Raw genomic sequence first — 26,079 nt, 5'->3', positions numbered from 1 at the left:
CTTCTTGTATGGGTCTCAAGACATAGATGAGTGTGAGGTTTCCAGCCGGTGCAGGCGTGGAGGACGGTGTGTGAACACTCGTGGGAGCTACGAATGCTACTGTATGGATGGGTACTTGCCAAAAGGTGGGCCTGAGCCTTTCCATCCGACCAGAGATGCCACGTCATGCACAGGTGGGTTCCTGCCAAAGAATGCAGCATCCAAAGGTGAGAGTCTGTTGATGACTCTCCTGCTCTGAGCCTAAGTCTAGGAGTCTGTGTGGAGGATGTTGGTGGGAATTTGTGTTTTGCATATTTATAACCTATAAAATTAAGTAATAGTCATGATAGAGGGGGCTATATTAAAGTTAAAAAAAACTTTAGGGGTTTTTGTAGTTAATAGATATTCAGATATTAACCATTATATTAGATAGTAAACACAGCTAATCTGGTAAGGACCAGCATCTCAAAAGTTACCAAGGAAGTTGAAAGGCTTATATATTTTAGGATATTGTGCAAAACGAAATTTATACTTTGTTGGGCTAGGCGTCTCTCCGTTGTTGTTTAGTCCCTAAGTCATGTCTGACTTTTTTGCAGCCCTGTTGACTGTAGCCCACCAGTCTCCTGTCCGTGGCATTTCCCGGACAAGGATACTGGAGTGGGTTACCATTTCCTTCTTCAGGGGGATCTTCCTGACTCAGGGATCGAACTCACGTCTCCTGCATTGGCCGGTGGGTTCTTTACCCCTGAGTCACCAGGAAAGCCCATAGGCTTGTCTTTAGTTAGTGTAAATTAGCGAGAGTTGATTGCCAGATCCTTTCAGTTTTGTGCTGTTACTTGTGGAAGACCAGATAACTGAATAGAGACACTCAGTGGAAACGTGCCCAAAGTCTTGTAGAAATGAGTCAGTCTATTTTAAAATATGACTCGAGTGTGTATGTGTGAGGGAAGAGAGGATAAAGTGAAGATGGAAAAAGATTATGTATTTTGAAAATACACGTTTATGTAGTAACAAGTTTGACGTTAATTTATTTTCAGAAATAGACTGTGGGACCCCTCCTGAGATTCCAGGTGGCTATATCATAGGAAATTATACCTCTAGACTTGGCAGTCAGGTTCATTACGCTTGCAAAGAAGGATTCTTCAGTGACTCAGAAGATACAGCTTCAAGCTGCACAGCCATGGGCACGTGGGAGTCCCCCAAATTAAATTGCCAAGGTGAGTTTTTGCTGAGGTCCAGCTTCCCAGCTTATAGCATCTGGAGGCTGTTTTCTTATTTCTGTCTAAATCTCTTCTTGGGATAATGAATGAATTAAATAAATCCAATAATTTCCTATTGATTCTACTAGGTTTCAGTTGGTTCTCTTGGTATTTAAAGGAATAATATCATCTGCTAATGATGATAATTCCATCTTTCATTTTCCCATGTTTACAATAGTCATGTTTTTCTCTTAACTGACCACTTAGCTAGTGTTTTCAGAGCAAAGGTTTAAGTAGTAGTATTGACTTTGAATTTTCTTTCCTTATTCCTGACTTTCATGGGAGTGGTTTGAGTATTTCATTATCATTCGTGATTTTGGCTTTCTGATGTTACCTACATCTAGTTATGCTTTTATGTACCCTGAAAGAGTGCTATGTGCTAAATTCTGTTCTAAGCACTCATTCAGTCCTTACAATATCCCTATGAATGTGTACTATTATTATCGCACTTTACAGATGGAAAAACTGAGGCATGGAAAAGTTAAGTACTTTGAGGTTATTGAACTAGTGATAGAGCTGAAGTTTGAACTCAAAATTCTAGTTTCTGGGGTTGTATGCTTAATCATTCTGGTATACTCCTGCTTTTGTGATGGTGTTGGTTTCTGGTTTGTTTTCTACTTTTGTCTTTTCATCATGTTACCAGTTTTCGGCTATATATACATGATATTAAGGAAGTATTTATCTATTTCCATTTTACTGGGGTTTGTATTATTTTTATCATGTCTTTTAAGCATGTATTAAGGTGATCATGTATACTTTTCTCCTCAGTTATATGTTGGTTTATATTATTAAATTTCCTAATAATGATCAATGCTAGTTGCTGGAATGGATTCTTCTGGGTCTTTGGTGTTTTATTCTTTCAGTCTGGATTATATTTGCTAAATTGTATCTAAAATTCTTGCATTGATATTCATAAGTAAGATTGGTCTATTTTCTTTTCTATGCTATCTTTGGTGGTATAGTTATTAATGTTATTCTAGATTTTGAGAAAAGAAAGTGAAAGCATTTCCTTCTTTCTATATTCTCTGGAATACAATAAACAGGATTTTTGAAGACTTCATCTGGAAAACCATCTGGATGTGGCACTTGGGGAGAGGTAGTCCTTGGGATATTAAAAAAAAAAAAAAAGAATACTTACTGGTCCTGTTTAAGTTTCCTATTCTTTTTGATATTCATTTTGGTAATTTACATGTTCTTAGAAAAATCATCAATTTCAAATTTATTTGCAGAGAGAAGGGTAAGGCACTCACTTACTTTACACTCAGTTACTTTTTTATTTCCTGTAGTTATATGTGTTATAATACTGAAATATTGGAGACAATTTCAAATGTCTATTGATAAAGAAAGAAATTAGTCAAATAAATCATAGCATATACATGAGATGGAATATTCTATAGCTAATCTGTTGAAAAGAATGTTTACTGACATAGGTATATTAATAGTATATTACTGAATTACAAACTATATGAATAATATGCCCTTAATTTTGAAAATTTTCATATATACGTATGTTTATGAAAAAGTTCAGAAAGCTAAACATTAAAACATTAACTGTGCAGAGGAATTCCCTGGTGATCCAGTGGTTAGGACTCTGCACTTCCACTGCAGGGGGCATGGGTTCCATCCCTGGTGGGCGAACCAAGCTCCTGTATTCCATGCTGCTGTGCTTAGTCGCTCAGTCTTGTCCAACTCTTTGTGACCCCATGGACTGTAGCCCTCCAGTCTCCTCTGTCAATGGGGATTCTCCAGGCAAGAATACTGGAGTGGGTTGCCATGCCGTCTCCAGGGGATCTTTCCAACCCAGGGATCAAACCCAGGTCTCCCACACTGCAGGTGAATTTTTTACTGTCTGAGTCACCAGGGACGCCCCCTGCATGCCTTATGGTGCAGCCAAAACAAAGCAAAACAAACCCCGAAAATGTTATTGAAGGGATTTTTTTTTTACGTATTAGACAAAGTAACAAAGTTGTTTCCATTTTGGAAAAAAGAAAATAAAGCAATTTTCATGGAATTTATTGTGTAGCTGAGAAACCTCAGTGATGGGATTGGCTAAATTAATCCTTTTGATATTCTGATTTGCGATTCAGGCTCTAACGAACTCTGATAATTGTCATCCTGGGGGTTAAGAAATTCTAAAAGTACATTTTAGTTCTCACATTGTCTTTCTGTGGATCAATTAAAATACAGAACTGAGATTAAAATGTGCCATAATGCATGTCAAAGAACTCCCTAGAGATTTACGTAAGAAACTTCATATAAGACAGTTCGTATTACTTTGAAAATCAGTCGTCATCCAGATTATTGAACTGAGAATGTAGAAAGTTAATTTAGAGAAGAGTGCTTGTTCCATTCCCCAAAGAACTGTCACTTAGCGGGCCTTCATTTCTTCTTTCCCTCCGGTAATAGCTGTTCCCTGTGCTTGCTGACACCCTCCCCCGCGGCACCACATGGCCACTGGCTTCGCCCTGCTGTGCTTTCTCTCTAAGCTCATGCCTTCATATTTATCCTTCTTCAGTCTTCTATGGGGCTCCAGAATCTGGGCCCTGTGCCAGCCGGCACTGTATTTTTAGTTAAGTGTTATGAAGCCACAGGAATTGGGAATTCCACTGAAAACACTAGCAAACTGTGAACTTGGATGCTGAAGAGCAGGTACTTATGAAAGGAGCAGCTGTGTGGTCCAGATGGCAGCGTGTATGTCTGATGATGGACTTCCCCACCAGAGAAGGTACAGTTGGCGGGTCCTGCTGTTTGCCTTCTCCCAATTACTGGAGGCTCTGCTGCTGCTTTGGTGAGGGGGGATGGAGGGGGGCTGTGACATAAGTTCCCTGTTCAAGCAGTCCTCAGAAGTGGATGATGGAAGGGAAGATGACATCTTCCAAAATAGGTAAGAATTTGTGGAGACGTCCATCACACATTTCCAGCATCTCTCTGGAAAAGACAATCTCTAGCTTGCATTTCCTTTGTTGTTCAATTTCTAAGTCATGTCTGACTCTCACCCCATGGACTGCAGCACGCCAGGCTTCCCTGTCCTTCACTGTCTCCCAGAGTTTGCTAAATTCGTGTCCGTTGAGTTGGTGATGCCATCCAACCACTTCATCCTTTATTGCCCCCTTCTCCTGCCCTCCATCTTTCCCAGCATCAGGGTCTTTTCCAGTGAGTCAGCTCTTCACATCAGGTGGCCAAGGTATTGAAGCTTCAGCTTCAGCATCAGTCCTTCCAACAAATATTTGGGGTTGATTTCCTTAGGATTGACTGATTTGATCTCCTTGCTGTCCTAGGGATTTTCAAGAGTCTTCTCAGCACCACAGTCCTAAAGTACCAATTCTTCGGTGCTCAGCCTTCTTTCTGGTGCAACTCTGACACCTGTATACAACTACTGGTAAAACCATAGCTTTGACTGGACAGACCTTCGTTGGCAAAGTGATATCTCTGCTTTTTAATAGGCTGTCTAGGTTTGTCATAGCTTTTATTTTGCTATTATTATTATTATTCTTAATTTTCAGAAAAGGTGCCAGTTGTAAGGGACAGCTTAAAGAATTTGAGTTTTCAAAAATTCAGCCAAGCCAGGAGCAAGGTGAGGGAGTCACTTTAACCACATTATCATTAGCAACAAATCCAGAGTCCAGATCTGACGCTATACTTGATAGATCCTGTGCCTAGGCAAGTCTGGAATCTGGAAGGAGAAAAACCAGGTACACCAGGAACTATTCTACAAGAGTGAATTCTTAAGTATCATGTAAGAAAAATGGGTAGAAACTTAGAGAGTTCAGATGGAGAGACGGGGCGGGTCAAGGATGAGGTGGCATTTGCATTCTTCCGTTTGGGTAGTCTGCTTCCTGTGCAAGTGTCTAGAGACAGTGGTTAGCAGTGTAGGTAGACCAGTTGAGGGTTCTGGGACCATCTTAGGTCCCATAGGTTTGTTCCCATCCTTTTTGGGGCCTCATCTTCCTTTCAGGCTGGGAGTTCTCACCAGAGTGTTTCTGGTACTGAATAGTCCCTTAAGAATCCACTTCTATGCTTGCTTCTCCTTGCTTAAAACTCTTCTAAAAACAGTGAAATGGCCACTACTCCTAGAGTAAGATCCTTACGCCTAACGATGGGTTTTTAAAAAAATATTTGTTTAATTTATCTAGTTGGCTGTATGGGTTCTTAGTTGTGGCATGCAGGATCCAGTTCCCTGACTGGGGATCAAACCCAGACTCCTTGTACTGGGAGCGCAGAGTCTTAGCCGCTAGACCACCAAGGAAGTTCCATAACCATGGATTTTAAAGCCAACATGGGTCTGGTCCTTTTGTGTTTCTGTACGGGTTACGTCTCCCAATATTCTCTCCCAACCAGTATGTCTCTTACCAGCTTCAAGGCCTTTTCTCTCTACTTGAAAGAATTGCCAATCTGCTTTAAAAAATTGTTATTGTGGTAGACCACACATAATATAAAGTTCACCATTTTAGCCGTTTATAAACCATTTATAAACGTACAATTCAGTGGCATAAAGTGCATTCACAGTGTGTGTAACCATCGCTGCTGTCCATTTGCATCATCCAAAACAGAAACTCTATACCCATTAAAAAAGAATCCCCCATTCCTTCTCTCGCTTCTACTTTCTGTCCCTGTGAATTTGTGTTATAGTTACCTCATATGTGTGGACTCATACAATACTTGTCTTTTTATGTCTGGCTTATTTGACTTCACATAATATTTTCAAGGTTCATCCATGTTACAGCATGTATAAAACTTCATTCATTTTTTTCCCTTTTAGTTTCATTGAGATGTAATTAACACGCATCACTGTATAAATTTAAGGTGTGCAGCATAATGATTTGACTTACATACACCATATCATGAAATGATTGTCACTGTGAATTTAGTGCCGATTCATTGTCACACACAGATACGACATTAAAAAAAATAGAAAATGAGGGGAATTCCCTGGTGGTCCAATGGTTAGGACTCTGCACTTTCACCACAGGCGGCCCAGGTTTGATCTCTCGTCGGAAAACTAAGATCTCACAGGTCAGCTAAATAAATACATAGAAGCTACACACTGGATGTTTCCATTAAAAAAAAAAGAAGTAGAAAAATGAGTTTTTCTCCTTGTGATGAGAACTTTTAGGATTTACTCTCAACAATTTTCATATATAATGTATAGCGGTGTCAATTTATCACTTTGTGCATTTCATCCCAAGTACTTACTTATTTTATAACTGGGAGTTTGTACCTTTTGAAGAACGTCATTCCTTTTTCAGGCTGAATAATTTTCTATTGTACGTACACTCCACATTTTATTTCTTCATTCATCTGTTGAGGGAGGCTATGTACTTTTTGCACAGCAAGCTCCTTTTCATCTTTCAAGTTTCAGCTTTGATGTCATTTCTGACATCCTGTTGCTTAGGATGTAAGTGTGTTGTTTATTATTATTTTTATGGGACAGACTGATAAAAAATCAGTCTGGGAGGACATCAAGCATGCATCTTCTTCAGTATCATCTCTCTGCCTCCTGGCACAGTGACTGGCATACCTAAGGCCTGTGGAAGCACCCCAGACCTCCCCCAAAAGGTGGCAGAGATGATGGCAGACATAGTGGAATTGGCTTCTGAACCACATCCTGGCTTATCCTGTGGCTGAGCCTTGCGGAAACCCTGGTCTCCTCTTTTCCTGATTCCACATCTTCTTACTCTGTCTTCTGCACCTTCATGCCTGCTTCTCACCTGGCATGACATTTCTGTGCTTTGCTAACCCACAAACAAGGCTCTGGGGCTGACTCTTGGTTTCCCCATCTCCACACATGTGGCCTCCAGGATGGATGGCACAATCCTGTGGGCTGATTGCAGAGGCAGGGTTTCTTCTTTGAGTTGGTTAACAAAGGTGGGACATGGTTTCGCAAGTCTAGTCACAGCAGAACCAGAGCTTGAAGGTTTACAAGGTTTTGCTTAAACACTGTTTTGCTTGCCTTTTAGAAATGCCTTCTGAGGTGGTTACTGTTTTTTTTTAGTGAAAGTCGCTCAGTCATGTCCAACTCTTTGCAACCCCATGGACTGTAACCCCATGGTCCGTTGAATTCTCCAGGCCAGAATACTGGAGTGGGTAGACTTTCTCTGCTCCAGGGGATCTTCCTAACCCAGGGATTGAACCCAGGTTTCCCACATTGTAGGCAGATTCTTTACCACCTGAACCATAAGGGAACTAGTTTGGCTTTATTTCCCATTTCATAAATATTCCATTTACAACTAATAATGGGTATCATTTCCCATTAAGAGCTAGAGCAAGGAAATGACTTACCTTATGTCACCAGCTTAGACATCAAGTTGAAAACCCGAAGCACCTTTCCAGAAGGCAAATTCCATATACAAGCAAGCCTTAGTGAGCCCTGGAGGTGGGAGGCAATGGTGAAAGGCTGGAGGGCTCTAGAAGGAGAGAGACGCTGGGGCAAACTTACCTTCCTGCCCAGTGTGGTCTTGAACCCACCCAGAGGGATGTGTGTTGTTGCTGAGTCAACGCTTCATCTTTTAAGATTTTCTTTGTGGAGCCCAATCTCATCTCTACACAGTTGGGGAGTGTTTGAAAAAGCTTTGGCATAAGCTGGAATACAAATGACTGCCTTCAGGGGAGGAGTGGCGGACAAGTTTCACCACACTGCTGTCTCTGAATTTTTAGTAGTGTGTGAGGATTCTGGGACCACACCCAGACTTAGCAGGGAAGAGCGCTGAGATCAGCTCCTGACGTCTCTACCTGGGTGAGAGAGGAGGGCGTGGTCACACACTTGGTGTTTAGCATCTGTGTTCCGGGTGATGGGACTTTTTGCTCCTTTGAAACTGATTTTCTGGGTCCTCACTGCATACTGATCTTTTTTTTTTAATTTACTTTTTTTTAAAGTAGTGTTAGTCACTCAGTCGTGTTCGACTCTTTGCGACCTCATGGACTATAGCCCGCCAGGCTCCTCTCTCCATGGAATTCTCCAGACAAGAATATGGAGTGGGTAGCCATCCCCTCCTCCAAGGGATCTTCCCAACCCTGGGATCGAACCCAGGTCTCCCACATTGCAGGCAGATTCTTGACTGTCTGATCCACCAGGGAAGCCAATTTTTAAAAAAATTATTTAAATTTTAAAAATGTATTTATTTATTTATGACTGGATCTTCGTTGCTGCCTGCAGGCTTTCTCCAGTTGCAGTGAGCAGGAGTTACTCTTCATTGTGGTGCACAGGCTTCTCATTGAGGTGGCTTCTCTTGTTGCAGAGCACAGGCTCTAGGGTGCACAGCCTTCAGCACTTGTGGCATATGGGCTCAGTAGTTGCAGCCTGAGGGCTCTAGAGCACAGGTTCAATAGTTGTGGCATACAGGCTTGGCTGCCCCACAGCACGTGGAATCTTGCTGGACCAGAGATCGAACCCATGTCCCCTGCATTGGCAGGCAGACTCTCAACCACTGGAGCACCAAAGAAGTCTCCCTATTGATCTTTAAAAACTGTCTTGACTTATACTGGCTGTGCGCAACAAATCTCTTGTGTGATCCTTTTGCCAAGTAAATGCCATTAAACGTATCACGTACAAATGTTTGGAGTCATGTGAGTATACAAAATGAATAATGACATTGATTATAAGACTCAGGGTGATGAAACATGAACTCTAGAATCAGAAAGTCTTGTGTGAGTTTTGGCTAAGCTGCTCAGTGGTTCCATCACCACCTCTAGACTTCTCCAAACTCCAGCTGCCTTCTGTCGAAGGGGGAGAAATTATTGTCACCCTAGAGTTATTATTACGTTTTAAGGAGATAATGATTAAAAGTGTTTGGCATTGTGCTTGATGCAGAATAGCTGCTGGGTAAGTGTTTGCCATCAGAATATGAGAGTCATAATCTAGACAGGTTTGGCTGGTAATTTTTCTAACAAAAATTCTAGGTCTTTCTGAAACATCCTACTATAAAATGGGAAGGTCTAAAATTTTTTAGCTTTCACTTTACCTTATTTATTGGTTTTTGATCCATGTGTTCTCTTTACAGCTAGAAGAGTTTTAATGTTATTTTTTGAAAAAAGATTGTTATGCAGCTAGCTCAAAGCATCAAAAACCATTTCACCTCTACAAGTAGAAGATCTCTATAAGAAATATACTGATAAACTTTTTCATTTTCCTTCCAGCACTCACGCTTTTACCTACCCTATCACCTCCTCTGATGTTTCTGAAGTTTTCAGATTCTACCTGTTTCCATATTAGACACTATTTGTTGACAGTAAGTGTTTTTATGTGAAATGGAAAAAATTTTTTTTCCCTCCAAATGATCTGTGGATACGATCTGAAGGATAAGTATTGAGGTTAAAGTTCATGGGAGACTTCAGAATACAAAATCCACTAAAAAGTAATTTTTTTCTTTCTACCATCTTAAGGGCAAGTAGACTTTTTGGTACTAATGAGTTCAGTGACAGCAGTTCATAAGCTGCTTATAAGAATGTGCTTCATGGGATTATGTAACCCTCCCATTTCCCTTGGATGATTGTGATATGATTTTCTGAATTCAACTTCTCATATTGCGATGTTAAGATTTCAACCCCAGGATCAAATATGTATATAGTTTAATGCCCAAGTGATCGTGAATTAACTATATTTGGCCAGATTCAGAACATGTCATAAAGTGGGTGAAACTTTGTCATAAGGCTACATTTATATTTCTTACATATAAATTTCACCAGAATTCTGGTTCAAGATGGTGGAGTGTGCTTCATCTTCTCCTGAGAGAGCAGTAAAATCAGAGCTAACTGCTGAAAACTGTTAACAGGAAGATGCTGGAACCCACTAAACTTCACCAAAATTAATGCTCATAATAATATTAATAGCTCACATGACTATAGGGGATATTCTAAATATATAGGATATAGATATAGCTCACAAAGAGCTTACTGTTAAGAGGAGAAGAGAACAGTTTTATAAATGAAGAGTATAGGTGTAAGTGCTGAATTATCTGATCTAGAGCATGAATGTAGTGTAGACTCGCATTCACCTACCTGGACTGCTCGGGCCCTTACAACCTATCATGTTACACTAATTTCCACGTGTTACAAAGCTTCTGATTTGATACTGCACGCTGCGTGCTTAGTTGCTCAGTCATGTCTGACTCTTTGCTATGGACTGTAGCCCACAAACCTTCTCCGTCCATGGATTCTCTAGGCAAGAATACTGGAGTGGGTTGCCACGCTCTCCTCCAAGGGATCTTCCCAACCCAGGGACTGAATCCCTGTCTCTTAGTTTCCTGCAATAGTAGGCAGATTCTTTACCACTAGCACCACCTGGAAAGTCCCTGATTTGGTACTTGGCACAGTAAGGGACTTATTGTTGGGTAAACGTGAAAATTGACTTTAATGTGATTTTCTTTCATTTTCATCCGTGTAGCTGCCCTTTTGCTAGAGTTTTTTATTTAGTAGTTTATTTTTCTGGGAATAAGAAATAATTATTTTTCTGGGAAGAAAAAAGTAAAACAGGTTTTTCTTTTTTTGGGGGGGGAGTCAATATTAATAAGTAGAATAGGTCAATCATTCATTCCCTCAGCATTTGGCAAGATGTCTGCCTCAATTTGTGGACATTATTGGTCATTTTTTTTTCTTTCTCAGCTTGGTACTTATTGGTCTCTAAAACAGTCTTAAATTAAGCCTTATATTACACTGTTATTGCTATCATCAATCACATTATTTGCTGATGTGTATAATAAACAACAGTTATTGCTGATACAGTAAGTTGTTGATTAGATGCCATAAATTGCCTATACCTTTCATTAAACAAATTTCCTTCTGGAACATTTTCTTGGGTAGAATATTAAAGGGTGGATAAGCATTTTTACCTTTAAGATATGAAACAGAGTTACAATATCAGTGTGATCTTTGAAACTGGCATAACAGGTTTTCCCCCAGGGAGACCTATTTTGAAGTTGATTATTTGAATAAAATCACAGATAATAAGATACTAAGGAAAAATTCCCAGCCACATTCATAATTAGATGACTGTATTCCTGCTGCAGATTCAATATAATTACCCAGAGATACGCGTGCTTTAATGAACACCCCTGTGCATATGCAACACAAAATCTGTGCCGCTTAGTTTTTTTCTTTCCTTTGGATGTTAACTGTTTTTAAATGGCTTCTTTCCTTGTGACAATGCTAGTTTTATTATCAATTGTAATCTCTGTTGGGTTGAGTTTTGAATATGTCTTAATCAGGGTCACTGGCTTTCTTGGGTCCCATTTGGCCTGAGTAGAAGTGGCAGTGGCCACCATCTCAGCATGATGCCAACATCTGTGATGGGCTTATGTTCCAGATAAGACCTGGCCAGACCCAGGGTTAAATATCAGTACCAAGAAAGCTTCAGGGCAAGTACAGTGGCAGGGGAAATCCATTTCCAGCCACTCTCTTGCTATGGTTGAAAGTGAAAGTGAAGTCGCTCAGTCGTGTCCGACTCTTTGCAACCCCATGGACTGTAGCCTATCAGCCTCCGCCGTCCATCAGATTTTCCAGGCAAGAGTGCTGGAGTGGATTGTCATTTCCTTCTCCAGGGGATCTTCCTGACCCAGGAATCAAACCCAGGTCTCCCGCATTGCAGGCAGACGCTTTACCGCCTGAGCCACCGGGGAAGCCCCTTGCTGTGGTTAAGTAGAGGGAATTGTCATAGAACCATTGTGGACTGATTGAAATGCTTTTTCATGCAACCTTTTCTTCTGAGGTTTTGGTTAACCTATAAAGTCAGAGCCTAGAGTGAACCCCTTCAGTGTGAGGCTGCCTGGATTGAATGAACCTGGACTTCAGGATCACAAAAACCATGCTTTGAATACTGGCTCTATCTTTTAATAGTGAAGTAACTTTTGAATGTGACTTAAACTCTTCGGACCTCCATTTCTGTATCTGTAACCTACGTGAGAATAAGACATTCACCTTGCAGTAGGGTTTTCCATGAGAAATAAATAAGATTGTATATATGGAAGAGACCACCTTATGTTTAGTTGGATTTTGGTGCATGCTATTTTAAAATTATTAAAATTTTTGATTAAAATTATTGTGGTTTAAAAAACATTCCCAGAATTCACCGTTAAAAGAATGATAGTTTTTGTGGGCCTTTTTCTCAGCTTTCATCTATTTGGTGTTTGGTAGGTGTGAGTTACCTCTGTTAGGTAAAAAATATAGAGGTGATGTGCTCCTGTCTTGTTATCGGTCCTTACAATTTACTAATGTGTTTTTCCTTCCTCCGGGGCTCTGGTCATATCAAAGTAACATTTAGAAAAAGATTTCTTTTTTTTAATTTTTGGCTGCGCTGGACCTTGGTTCTGTGCTCGGGCTTTCTCTAGCTGTGGAGAGCGGGGGCTTCTCTCAGTTGCAGTGCGTGGCCTTCTCTTGCTGAGGAGCATGGACTCTAGGGTGTGCAGGTTTCAGGAGTCGTGGCACATGAGCTTGGCACGTAGGTGCCCCAAGGCATGTGGAATCTTAGTTCCTGGATCAGGTATTCAACCCATGTCTCCTGCATTGACAGGTGGATTCTTAACCACTGACTACAAAGTAAGCCCCAAAATAATATTTATTGCATCTTGAACAACGATGAAGTAGTAGCAAGCTACCAATGAGCAACTGTTTATTATTTACTGAAACTCCAGTACTTTGGCCACCTCATGTGAAGAGTTGACTCATTGGAAAAGACTCTGATGTTGGGAGGGATTGGGGGCAGGAGGAGAAGGGGACGACAGAGGATGAGATGGCTGGATGGTATCACTGACTCGATGGACATGAGTCTGAGTGAACTCCGGGAGTTGGTGATGGATAGGGAGGCCTGGCGTGCTGCGATTCATGGGGTCGCAAAGAGTCGGACACGACTGAGCGACTGATCTGATCTGAAAACGTGCAAATGTAAGTAGGCATTGTGAGGATGCAAGAGATTATAAGACAAAGCTTCTTTCCTTTAGGAACTGTTCATGTATTTGGGAAGACATAGTCATAAAAGAACCCCACTAAATCCTCAAGCAGGAAATAAAGGTCAGATGAACCGTATAAACATTCTCTTAACAAATTATTTATTTAGTATATTTTTGGCTGCGCTGGGTCTCTGTTGTGGGCCTGTGGGCTTTCTGCAGTTGCAGCAAGCAGCGGCTGCTCTCTTGTTGTGGTGCCCTGGCTTCTCACGGCTGTGGCTTCTCTTGTTGTAGAGCACAGGCTCTAGGGCCCTGGCCTTCAGAAGTTGCTCTTGCAGAACTCAGTAGGTGCGACACACAGGCTCTCGAGCACAGGCTCAGGAACTGTGGCACACAGGCTTAGTCGCCCCATGACATGTGGGATCTTAGTTCCTGGACCAGGGATTGAACCCATGTCCCCTGCATCGGCATGCGAATTCTTAAAAAATCACTGGGCCACCAAGGAAGACCCAGATAAATAATTATCCTTGTTTCTACTTCTTCTCTCATTCTCACATCTAATCTGTCACCAGGAATCTTATTTTGCTTCCTGTATACACCTAGAATCCATCCCATTCTCTCCATCTCCATCATGACCTTTCAAGTGCATCTAAGACCTCATCTCTCTCTGTTGGACTTCTGCTCTAGACCCTGACTCACCTCTCCTTTTATTCCTGTTCTCTACCCAACATTCAAAATGGCCTTTTAGAAGTCTAAGTCAGATTATCTCATTCCCTTGCTCAAAGCCCTCTCATGGCACTCAGCTGCTTTTTCACAAGCTCCAAGCTCTTTCCTAAGGCTTACAAGGCCCTCTGTGACCGTCTCTGCTCTTCTCTGCACTGTCATCTCATGCCACTTCTCCTTGCTGACTGTGCTCCAGCCAACAGGCCGCATTTCCCCTTCTGGAACACATCAAGAACCTTCTCACCACAGGGTCTTTGCATTGGCTCTTTCACTTGATTGAAATGTTCTTCCTCTGATCCTGAACATGACAGGCTCATTCTCATCCTGCAGGTCCTAACTCAGATGCTACCTCCTCCGAGAGCTCAAACTATTCCTAACCACTCTGTGTAAAAAGTCTTCCCCATCCTATCACATTATCCCTCCTCCTACTTAACATTTTTCACCATCTGCAATTACCTTGTTGGTTTATTTTTTTGTGTGTGTGTCCAATTATTCTCTCCCTAAGTTCTCTGAGGGGAGTGATCTTATCCATTTTGTCCACTGCTGCAGTGTATAGCATACTGTCTCACATATACTAGGTGCTCAATAAATAAATGAGTAAGTGAATGAATGAACACAGGCCACGGAAGCTCAGAGGAAGAAGGGATCCCTTTATTAGTCATAGAGCAGTTTCTTCATTGGGAAGGATTTTGCTAGGTTTGAGGGTGGAAGCATGTAATCTGAGGAGAGAGAAAGTGAGCAAGGTGGAAGGTGATAGAAAGGGGCATATGCTATAGATTTTCAAAGATGGAGCTGCTCCTGAGAGGCAGTGGTTGTAGGAATCTGATGGATGTGGATTCGGCTTCTAACCGTCATACGATTACCCGTGTGACTTTGGATGTTTTATTTAACCATGTTAAGTCATTTTACCTGTAAGATGGGGGAAATAGTCTCTACTATGGAGGGTTACTGTGAAGTAGTAATGTTAGATACTTGAGGCCCATTTGGGATGCGTGTGATGTCAAGGGGTAGCCATTCATACCACTGTTTAATTTAGGTTCTCACCTGTGAGTGTGCATACAGATCAGATTGGCAGCTTTGTAGAAATGTGGATACTAAGAACCCAACAAACTACTACTCATTCAGAAGAGTTGTCTCTGGGTGATGGTGGTGTATGTGTGTGTGTGTGTGTGCAAAAGAGAGAGACACTCCACTGTGTGATTTTTTTCAAAAGCTCCCTAGGTGATTTAGACTGTATAGCTGTTGTTTAGAACCATGTGTTTAATCCTCTCTAAATATCTCTTGCCAAGGGACTGTCCGACTTGAATAGCTCTGAGATGGGAAGGCACAGAGTTGGGTCCAAGTTGCCTATCCCTGGGCATCTATCTGAGTCCCTAGAGACCAAGCTATTGATTTCTTATCTATTAATATCAGTTAAAAAAGAATCTTGTAGTCCCAACTAAAGCCACCGTGCCTTCCATTATTCTTGGTCATGTCCAAGATGAAAGTCAATTTAATTTTTTTCTATACCTTTATACCTTTAGTATCTATATGCTGTGCTCAGTTGCTAAGTCCTGTCCATGAGATTTTCCAGTCAAGAACACTGGAGTGGGTTGCCATGGCCTCCTCCAGGGATCTTCCAGACCCAGGGATCAAACCACATCGCCTGTATCTCCTGCACTGGCAAACGGATTTTTTTTTATCACTGTGCCCCCTGGAAAGCCCTTAGTATCTATGCCTCACCCCTAATCCAGAGGTCTGGTTATCAGATTCCCTTTCAAACCTCTCCAATGTGCAGTTTAGAATTCCAGCTTCAATTTCGATGAAAGAAAGTCAAAGTTAGTCGCTCAATCATGTCCGACTCTTTGCAGTCCCATGAACTGCAGCCTGCTAGGCTTCTCTGTCTATGAAATTCTCCAGGCAAGAGTAGTGGAGTGGGTTGCCAATTCCTTCTCCAGGGTATCTTCCTGACCCAGGGATTGAACCTGAGTCTCCTGCATTGCAGCAGATTCTTTACTGTTTATGCCACCAGGGAAGCCCATAGACCTACATAAATCTATACCCTCAGTTTATTCACTGATTATCCCTCTAATTTCCTGCTGTAACTGAACCCTGTCTTGAACTGGCTGTTTTAGATGTCTACAGTGGCTGGGCAGTCTTAGGAAACATTAACCACCTGTTCAGCTGGTTGCTCATGTACACACAAATATACTCACATCTTGGAATGTTTGGGGCCAGTATACAGGCTGAAAGATCTGACGTTGGGAAGATATGCTGAGGGCCAAGAGGTTTTGTGTTGGGCCAACATGTACGAGAAGGGAACAAATCTCTGTGGGCAGACATGGGAATTGAGAGGTGGACAGGATTGGAGGCTTTATTTAATGACCACTTCATTCTGGTTCCATAACTGCTCAGGATTTGTATCTGCACTGACCAGAGACTAACTCTTTACTGCTGGGGCTGTCAAGCTCTACATCACACTTAAATGATTGTGGAGACTTATCTGTACATCCTGCTTGTTTCATTCTTGTGTTTCTTCTAAAGGCCATCCTTCTCTTTGCTTAGGGTATTTATTCTGATTCACTTTTGTTATTGGGTTGAAGTTATTTTTGAATTTTTTCCCAGAAAAGGTACACACGTAGATTTTTTAAGAATCGTAAAATACCCGAAAGTGACTCTTTTATTCTTCTATGAGGCAGAGTTTGGCTGGGTCTAAAATGGCAATGTCGTAATCCTTGTCCTTCAGATTGTTCTCTGTAAGTATTCCAGTGTCTTCAGTAGTCAGAGTTGCAGAGAAGAAATTTCATATTCATTTTATAAATTCAGGCTTGTCTCCCTCTATGTAGCTGATTTTTTCCCTTTGAAAGGTGCATCTACATTGAATGTTAATTAACTTTCCCCGTTAATTTCCTTTAAAAAGTTCAGAGATTTTGTATGTATTTTGTTTACTCTTCAGTTGGCCAAAAAACCCTACAGTTATATTATTATTTACTCAGGAGTTAATGACCTGAAGATAAAGATAGCAGAAAAATCTTAGTGTTTAAAAGAACCGTGAGATGGATTCTTTCATTGACCAAGGAGTTCTCTATAGTATAAATAATCTCATAATTAGAATGTTTTCTATATATACATGTTTGTAAATTTCATTAAGCTCAGAGAACTCTGTTTTCTTTACTTCTGAACAATCTTATGTTATGTATCTGCTGTTGAATTATTTGATGGGGTTAATATCTTTCCTTATCCCATATGACTGGACTCTATCATTGATGAATGTTTATTTCTAAAAGGTGAATTATGGGATGGTCATAACACATGCCGTCCTACTTCTTATTGCAGAGATTGACTGTGGCCGCCCTCCAGAAGTGCAGCACGCAATCCTAGAGGGGACTCACAGCTCCAGACTGGGCAGCGTGGCTCACTATGTCTGTCTAGAGGGCTTTGAGAGCCCTGGAGGAAAGATCACTTCCGTTTGCACAGAGAAGGGCACCTGGAGAACCAGTGCTTCGTCATGCTCAGGTATAACCCCCATCCTGTCGGGCTCCTGTCTCCTGGAGGTAACTAGCTAGCAGGAGTGTGGAACCTAAAGCCTTTGCTTGCTCGCTCTGTGCACTGCACCTAGCCATGCCTTTACCCCAGCGGGCGCTTGGCTTTAGATTTGTCAGCCGAACCCTGAAGATTTAAAGGGTGGATTGGGAAAATAATTTGGATAGAAAACAATATGCATTTGTCTTTTGAAACCCACCTTAAATCACAGTGACTCCTATCTCTTCTGCTTGGTTGGCTGAGAGACTTTTCTCTATGAACCATTTTCACAGGGGGGCTTACTTGAAAGTCCTAATTAAGCACATGTTGACAGCTTTTCAGAGAAAAGGTGGTGTCATGTATAGCGAGGTTTTTAATGTTTATTTTTAATTGTGGTAAAATATGCACAACATAAAATCTACCATCTTAACGCTTTTTCGGTGTTAACTATTTTCACATTGTGCAACCAGTCTCCAGAACTTTTTCATCTTGTAAAACTGAAAGTCTGTATCCATTAAAGAGTAACTCCCTATTTTCCCACTCCCCACAGCTTCTGGTACCACCATTCTGCTTTCTGTTTGTATGAGTTTGGCTAATTGACCTCAAGTAAGCAAAACCATTAGTATTTATGCTTCCGTGGCTGGCTTATGATCCTTAACATAATGTACTCCAGGTTTATCCATGTTGTTGCCAATGGTGGTATTTCCTTTTTTCTGGCTGAATGATAATATTCTGCTGTGTTTATATACGCATTATGCTTATCTGTTCATCTGTTGATGGACAGTTCTGTTGCTTCCACCTTTTGGTTATTGAGACTAATGCCTCTCTGAGCACGGGCTTACAAATATCTCTTTGAGACCTTGATTTGAATTCTTTTGGATGTGCCTGCTGTGCTAAGCTGCTTCCATTGTGTCTGATTCTTTACGACCCCATGGACTGTAGCCCACCAGCTACTCTGTCCATGGGATTCTCCAGGTAAGAATACTGAAGTGCGTTGCCATGCCCTCCTCCAGGGGATCTTCCCAACCCTGGAATCAAACCTGCGTCTCTTATGTCTCCTGCTTTGGGAGGCGGGTTCTTTACCATTAGCGCCACCTGGGAAGTTCACAATTCTTTTGATATATTCCCTCAAATGGGATTACCTGTGAAAAGGGGTTTTGAGACTTCAGTTCAAATTCTAGCCATCCCTTGTGCCAGCTGTGTGTCATCACATAAGGCATTATTCTCTTAGAGCCTCAGTTTCCTAGTCTGTAAGAGGGGGGAAATATAGCCTGTTTTTCCTACTTCAAATAGTTGTTGAGAGGGAATCAAATGAGATAATCTACAGGGAACATTTCAAAATTTAAACCACTGTGCACATGTTAGGTCTTTTACTGAAATTATTAGCATGACTTGAAGCAGATCCTCTCATGAGTCAGAAGTATAGACTTCCACATGCTTTATTTCACCTTGGCCTCCAAGAAACAAGGTGGGGAAAGGCAGTGATTCTTAGGCTTGTGATAGTTGGCCCAGGGTGTGACAAATTGTTGTCACCTAGTCTTGAATGGGAGAAGGCAATGGCACCCCACTCCAGTACTCTTGCCTAGAAAATCCCATGGTCGGAGGAACCTGGTAGGCTGCAGTCCATGGGGTCGCTAGAGTAGGACACGACTGAGCGACTTCACTTTCACTTTTCACTTTCATGCATTGGGGAAGGAAATGGCAAGCCACTCCAGTGTTCTTGCCTGGAGAATCCCAGGGACGGGGGAGCCTGGTGGGCTGCCGTCTATGGGGTCGCACAGAGTCGGACATGACTGAAGCGACTTAGCAGCAGCAGCAGAAGTCTTGAATGACTCTGGTAATTTGTTTCTAGATGTTGACTTGCTTGGCTCTCAAGACAGATCTCTGAAGAGTGAAATCCCAAGGTAGCTTTGGTTTGGGTCTCTGGATTGACTTGCAGTTGAATTATGGCAGAGTGTCTTCAGTTCAGTTCAGTTCAATCGCTCAGTTGTGTCCGACTCTTTGCGACCCCATAAACCTCAGCACGCCAGGCCTCCCTGTCCATCACCAACTCCCGGAGTTTACTCAAACTCATGTCCATTGAGTCGGTGATGCCATCCAACCATCTCATCCTCTGTTGTCCCTTTCTCCTCCTGCCTTCAATCTTTCCCAGCATCAGGGTCTTTTCAAATGAGTCAGCTCTTCGCATCAAGTGGCCAAAGAATTGGAGTTTCAGCTTCAACATCAGTCCTTCCAATGAACACTCAAGACTGATCTCCTTTAGGATGGGCTGGTTAGATCTCCTTGAAGTCCAAGGGACTCTCAAGAGTCTTCTCCAACACTGCAGTTCAAAAGGATCAGTTCTTCGGTGCTCAGCTTTCTTTATAGTCCAACTCTCACATTCATACATGACTCCTGGAAAAACCATAGCCTTGACTAGATGGACCTTTGTTGGCAAAGTAATGTCTCTGCTTGAGTCTTGTCAGTCTAAGTTTTCTAAAGGAAAGTCTAGCATGAGCAAATATAACACATGGACTGCAGGTTATTATTTGTCCATAGAGGAAGGGTTTATGACCATTTGTGGGACTGGGATTTGAAGAAATCTATCAATTCATTCAATAGATATTTATTTAGCATACATTGTGTGTGGGGTACTTTGCTGGACACTATCTTTTTGGAATTTATGGGGCAATGGAGTAAACAGATTTTTCTCCAAAGAAATGCACATACAAATATACATTTAATATTGAAACCCTTGGGTAAAGAACCCTGGAGAAGATGAAGAACTCAGTCCTGTTGCTGAAACCATGTCTGTGCCATGCATTTTCCACATTAAGTTATCTATACCACTACTGCAGCAGGATGTAGGTTAGAGATTGCAGCCATAGCAACAAGGAGGGGTAGACTTGGATGGGAACCCAGAGATGTCGATCAGCCTTCTCTTAGGTCCCACTGACTTGTCCAACTTCACAGAGAAGCGAGGGCAAACCTGTAACTAACATCAAGGACTCCAGAGTTCCCGTCTTCATCATTGGAAACATTGAGAAGAGCTAATGCCGTTTCAAACCAGACTGATAGTCTTCCCAAACAATGACTGCCTCTCCAACAGCACCTCTAAGTTATTTGGAGGAAATGAGGCAGCTGCCTCGTGGATGGCTGAATTCAACATCTGGGGAGGTGGTCTTGGGCCAGGGCTGCCTGTGGAGTCACTGGGTCTGAGAGCTGGGCGTAGCTTCAGGACCCTTAGCCATTTTCTGCAAGGCTCAAGCTGCTTGTGCCCCCACCATTCAGAATTCAGTGGGAGCACTAGGATTAGTCACTCCCTGAAAAACCAGTGGATCTGCATGGGGCATAGTAAGCTATTAATTAGCTGATGCTTGTAGAGCACTTTGAAGAACAAACATGTTATGTAACTGCTAATTATAATTACCGACCTCAGCCTGCCACCTTTCACAATGTCTGTGGCTCCAGCTGCAGCTGTTTCCATGGGCTTATGCAAGCTTTGATTTAAGAAGAGAAAAGGCATTCTCCCTGAGAGCTGTGATCTTTCTCTGAGGAGGCCTCTATGCCCTCAATCAAGATTGGCAGCTAAATTCAATTTCCGCAGATAAAGGGGGCGATTTACATGCTGATTAATTCATGGCACAATGCGCAGGATCGCTGGGTGGGTAGGTAGGAGACGGTTCTGAAACTGTAGTGAGAGAGGCTGATTACCACGGCTCTTGCTCAGCTGCCCCTCCCTCCTTCTTTTTCCTATTTTTCACCCATTTCTTCCTACCACCCGCTTCTGCCTTACCTCTTTCTGTGTATTTTGTATTTACCCTCCTCAATGTTCACTTTTTCTCCAATTTTTTTCTACTTTTCTGCCTAACCCATGAATACCTTTTACCCTGGTCCTCTGTTTCCATTCTGTTTACCCCTCTTTTTATACTTGAACATTTAATTCCAAATTGGGTGGAATAATTTCTCATTTTACTTGGGTTGTTCTTAGTTAAAAATAGTTTTGAAGTCCCTGCTTATTTGGACTAGTAGCTTAGAAACACATATATTTAAAAAATGTATTGAAGTATAGTTGATTTGCAATGTTGTGTTGATTTCTGCTGTCTAGCACAGTGATTCAGTTAGAACTGTATACGTTTTGAATGGAGTATGAACTCTGGCAAGGTGGTGGGACCTTTTTTTTTTAAGGCCAGTTTAGACTGGAAGCTCCAGACAGCCGAGAATTAGGCAATTATGTTGGTGTCTGGAAAAACCCCAGGTGGAAGCTTGATGTTCAGTGAGTCGGCTTACCTCAAGATCAAAGAGACTGATTCATTCTTGATAAGACTGTCCCTGGCTTTCATTCTGCACAGGTCATTTGGCTTTTTATGTTTAGAATCTGAGTTAATAATTATGAAGTTGATGCTCACTCACTCCAGGCTCTTAGAAGAGCAGCGTCTCTATTGAAACGCAGACCGTTTGACTGCTGGGAGCCTCTCTGAGTCCCTCACCCGACTCAGGCACTGGAGTCCTAATGCTTCCAGGCCTCCTGTTAGCTTCTGCTCCTCCTACTTTTGTTGTTGTTGATGCTGCTCTTCAGCCCAGTGAGCGCTCACTTGCAGCTTGACATATTTCAGATAGGAGAGAAAGGTCAGCCGGAATAAATGGGCATACATGCAAATAGCCACATGCCTGGAATTTGTTTACATACATAATGTTAGACCATCAGGCATTACAGCTGCCATCGATCACACACCAGCTTAGACACCCATGGCTCTGCCAGGAGCCTTGATGCTTGGTTTCATTGTGGCCTCAGAAAAACCTGGTGAAATAAGTATTGATATTTTCATTCCATAGATGAGTAATCTGAGACTCGTAAAAGTGAAACAACTTTCACAGGGTCATTCAGTGACTACTAAATGGCAGAGACAGGATTTGAACTTAGGTCTTGAGGCCCGAGATCTGTCTCCTACCAGTTTCCCGAGGTTGAGCTATTTGTAGATCACCCTGACAGAGTTTGTCAGAGGAAAAGTATTGGTTATTTAATGTTTCTTTAAACAACTTAGATTTAAAACTTAAATTTGTAGTTTAAATTTATTGACCAAGGACACTTTGTAATATATGTGATAGCATGAATTTGATGTTAACACCTCGTTTTTTTCAAAAGTCAATACCAGGCGAGCCTATAGGAATGTATTCAGGTGTCAGCAAAACGCATCCTAAAGTGTATGAAGCATTTTAGAAAAGCATACTCTAAGTCATGCTGCTCTGCCTCTTTTATGCGACCCTAAAGACTGAAAGCGCCTCCCAGCTGGCACTGGTGGCAAAGAACTGGCCTGCCAGTGCAGGAGATGTAGAGACGTGGGTTCGATCCCTGGGTCAGGAAGATTCCCGTGAGGAGGAAATGGCAACCCATTCCAGTATTCTTGCCTGGAGAATCCCACGGATAGAGCAGCCTGGAGTGCCACCGGCCATAGGGTTGCAAAGAGTCGTACACAACTGAAGTAGCTTAGCATGCAAAGACTAAAATCAAACAGGAAGCACAGCAGAACTCTTATAAGCAAACACGCTTTGTTTAACATTGTCACCTTGGGGAGGGAGCCGTACTCTCATTTCAATGATGCTATTATCAAAATGTTTCTGTTTTGTAATCCAACTGGGATGGCCTTTGAAGGTAGTTTAATGCAGCACACTGGAAGATTGGTCATGTTAGTTTTGAAATCAGGTACTGTTTTCATCTAGAAATGACCTCCAGCTTGACCATCTGCTAGGGTCTCCTGAATTTATTTGGTAGGATCTTTTACTGTTTTCAAAAATAAAGAACATGGATATAAAATTGGAAACCAAAATTGAGTACGTTAGACCAGGCCCTGCCCACAATGGGGCTGCTGAGAGAGCGGGGTGTGCTCACTGACTCTGTCCCTCCCACCCCATTCTTGTCTCAGTCTCTCCTGCAGGAGAATCAGGCGTCCAACACCCCAGTACACTGTGGTTCTCTCAACAGGGTTTCTTAATGATCACCTAACCGTCAAATTCATCTTGTAGCATCAATCCTTGTTCCTTTTAACCTTTTTATAACACTTAGCATTGCCCACCATTTATCCATATATTCATCCATCTATTTAATCAATCAACCAAATGATAAATAGTTTAAAAATATCTGCGTCCAACCAACTGTGTTAGTTTCTGGGGATAGAGAGATAGACCTTGTTTGTCTTTGCTGTTATAGAGCTCACATTCAGGAGAGATTTGTTGTTGTTGTTCAGTCGCTCAGTTGTGTCCATCTCTTTGTGACCCCATAGACTGCAGCATGCCAGGCTTCCCTGTCCTTTATCATCTCCTGGAGCTTACTCAAATTCATGCCCATTAAGTCGGTGATGCCATCCAACCATCTCATTCTCTGTCGTCCCCTTCTCCTGCTTTCAATTTTTCCCAGCATCAGGGTCTTTCCCAATGAGTCAGTTCTTTGCATCAGGTGACCAAAGTTTTGGAGCTTCAGCTTCAGCATCAGTCCTTCCAATATTCAGGGTTGATTTCCTGAATCTTGATCTCCTTGCAGTCCAAAGGACTCTCAAGAGTCTTCTCCAACACCACAGTTCCAAAGCATCAATTCTGTTCATGGTCCAAGCCCTCAGGAGAGATAGACTTAGATGTTAAACAACTAATTACAAAATTAGTCGTTACAAATGTGACTAGTACCACAGAGAAATACTAAATGCTAATAGAATGCTAAAATACATGTCTTTATATATATGTACATTTATACACACAAGCAACCATGGGCCACATGCAGAATCTAAAGCAAAGCAAAGGTACTTTATCACCAGTGAAGGCTTTTGTTCTCAAGGTTCAATGTAGAGTTCATTTGGATGGTGTGGGGGCCTCCTTTGTTTAAAGCTGGGGAGGCCTAAGTGTCCTACAACTGGACAAGCCAGAGATCTGCTCTGCCTGCCTCTCTCCAGTCAGACCTCAAGTCTGATCATGGAACCGTGTGCCCTCCTTTGGGAGAGAAAGAGCCACATGCGAGAAGGGTGAGAGATCAAGCCCTTGGTGCCTCGTGTTTTGCTCCGCACTCTTCTTGGGTGGGGTTGAGAAGGTTGGGGTGTTCGGTGGGAAGGAAGCGAGATAACTTTTGAGGAAACAGACATGACTGCAGATCTTCTGTGTCCTTGACTCCCAAGGCATCGGACTGTCCTCGCCAACCACTGACCTCCTTCCGTGTCGCTCTGTCCTCTGATTTCCCCTTGGGTTTCCATGTGTCTTAGTCCCCTGCTGTTGTGCTGCCCACTCTCCACGTTGGATGGGGGTGGGTCACCTGCACCCAGAGCTTCAGTTGCCAGCCACACATTGATGACCTTCAAGAAAGTTTTTCACCTAGATAGATTAACTCAGACTTAGCATGTTCTGGGCATAATTCATTAGTTCCTTGCTCACAAATGCCTTCTTCTTCCTCCCATGTTTCTCATGAGAGCAGTAGAAGGCAATCCATTCAGACTCTCAGGCTTTGAGACTGGCAGTCAGCCTAGACGCCTTATCACTCATCTCCTATTGCTTCTCCTTCAGGAGAAACTATTGCTTATGGTTTTCAAGGCAATGCCTGATTCCATATTTTCACCTTTTTGCTGAGTAACTTCTTCAGTGCAGAGGCTCTGGGTTTTGGAGTCTGGTGGGTCTAGTTCTGAATTCTGACTTGACTGCTTACTGCTTCTGTCCACACTATCTGGTCCATAGTAGCTTTTACCTTTTAACTCGCTCAGTCATCTCCGACTCTTTGCGACCCATGGACTGTAGCCTACCAGGCTTCTCCGACCATCGGATTTTCTAGGCAAGAATACTGGAGTGGGTTACCATTTCCTTCTCCAGGAGATCTTCCTGACCCAGGGATTGAACCCAGGTCTCCCACATTGTAGGCAGACGCTTTACTGTCTGAGCCACCAGGGATAACATCTGGTCCGTAGTAACAACTCAGTAAATGTTCACCTATAATTGACTTTATGATTGCTTCCCATGACTACTGTGAAGATGTGATCAAGTCTATAAAGACCCATATATCAGTGTTTGATGTATTGGAATCACTGATTAAAGGGGGTCAAATTCTTTCCTTGTGACCTCCAGTTTTTCCTTCAAAACACACCGGAGTTATTTTTTTTTCTTTTAATTAAAAAAATTTTTATTTTGGCCACACCACGCAGCATGGGATCTCAGTTTCCCAACCAAGGATTGAGCTTGTGTCCCTGCATCGGAAGCTCAGAGTCTTAGCCACTGGACCACCAGGGAATTCCTCCTCCAGAGGTATCTTTCTTAAAAAAAAAAAAAAAGTCCCCACCATCTTCCTGCTTTTAGCTCTCCATGGCTGGTAGGAGTAAGTCTGTGTTTAGTCTGGTGCACAGGTCTTCCCAAGTCTGACCCTGTTCTCTTTCTGAAACCTTGCTGCCCCTCTTCCTCCTCTCCAGCATGTTACATATTACCACTCTGAAACTGTCCATACAGGTTACACCTAGGACTTCGGACCTGCTTAGATGTCTTCCCCACTCTTAAGCCCTGAAGCCGGGAAGGGTTGCATGGCCTCCATGAAGCTGGCTTCCCCAGTTCTTCCAGTGAGAGTGGTGGCTTCTTTCTCGATACCCTGTGGTACTTGTGTGTAACTTTGTTCTGATATTGATGGAATCATGATTTATCTGCTTGTGTGTTAGCTTCCTCCATTAGATACAGTGTTCCTCAGGGAAAGACTTACCTTCTGATCATCAGCCCAGTGCCTGGCAGGGGAGGATGTTTGGCGTTCAATG

General features: G+C 42.3%; 1 protein-coding gene across 3 annotated transcripts in view; it reads left to right on the top strand.

Moving 5' to 3' along the window:
• Positions 1 to 26,079, top strand: part of SUSD1 (sushi domain containing 1) — a 136,984-nt gene that overhangs the window by 29,049 nt on the left and 81,856 nt on the right. For all 3 annotated transcript variants that reach the window (XM_086414540.1, XM_086414542.1, XM_086414541.1), the window contains exons 4-6: positions 21 to 173; positions 1,017 to 1,196; positions 17,150 to 17,329. In XM_086414540.1, coding sequence (XP_086270666.1) covers positions 21 to 173; positions 1,017 to 1,196; positions 17,150 to 17,329 — 513 coding nt within the window. The remainder of the gene's footprint in view (positions 1 to 20; positions 174 to 1,016; positions 1,197 to 17,149; positions 17,330 to 26,079) is intronic.

Source organism: Bos grunniens, chromosome 8, assembly GCF_055505025.1.
Source record: "Bos grunniens cultivar Pamir isolate PY7600 chromosome 8, Bosgru_T2T1.0, whole genome shotgun sequence".
Lineage (NCBI taxonomy): Eukaryota > Metazoa > Chordata > Mammalia > Artiodactyla > Bovidae > Bos > Bos grunniens.
Note: the sequence above shows the minus strand (reverse complement) of the source record. Positions and strands in the feature narration are given on the sequence as shown.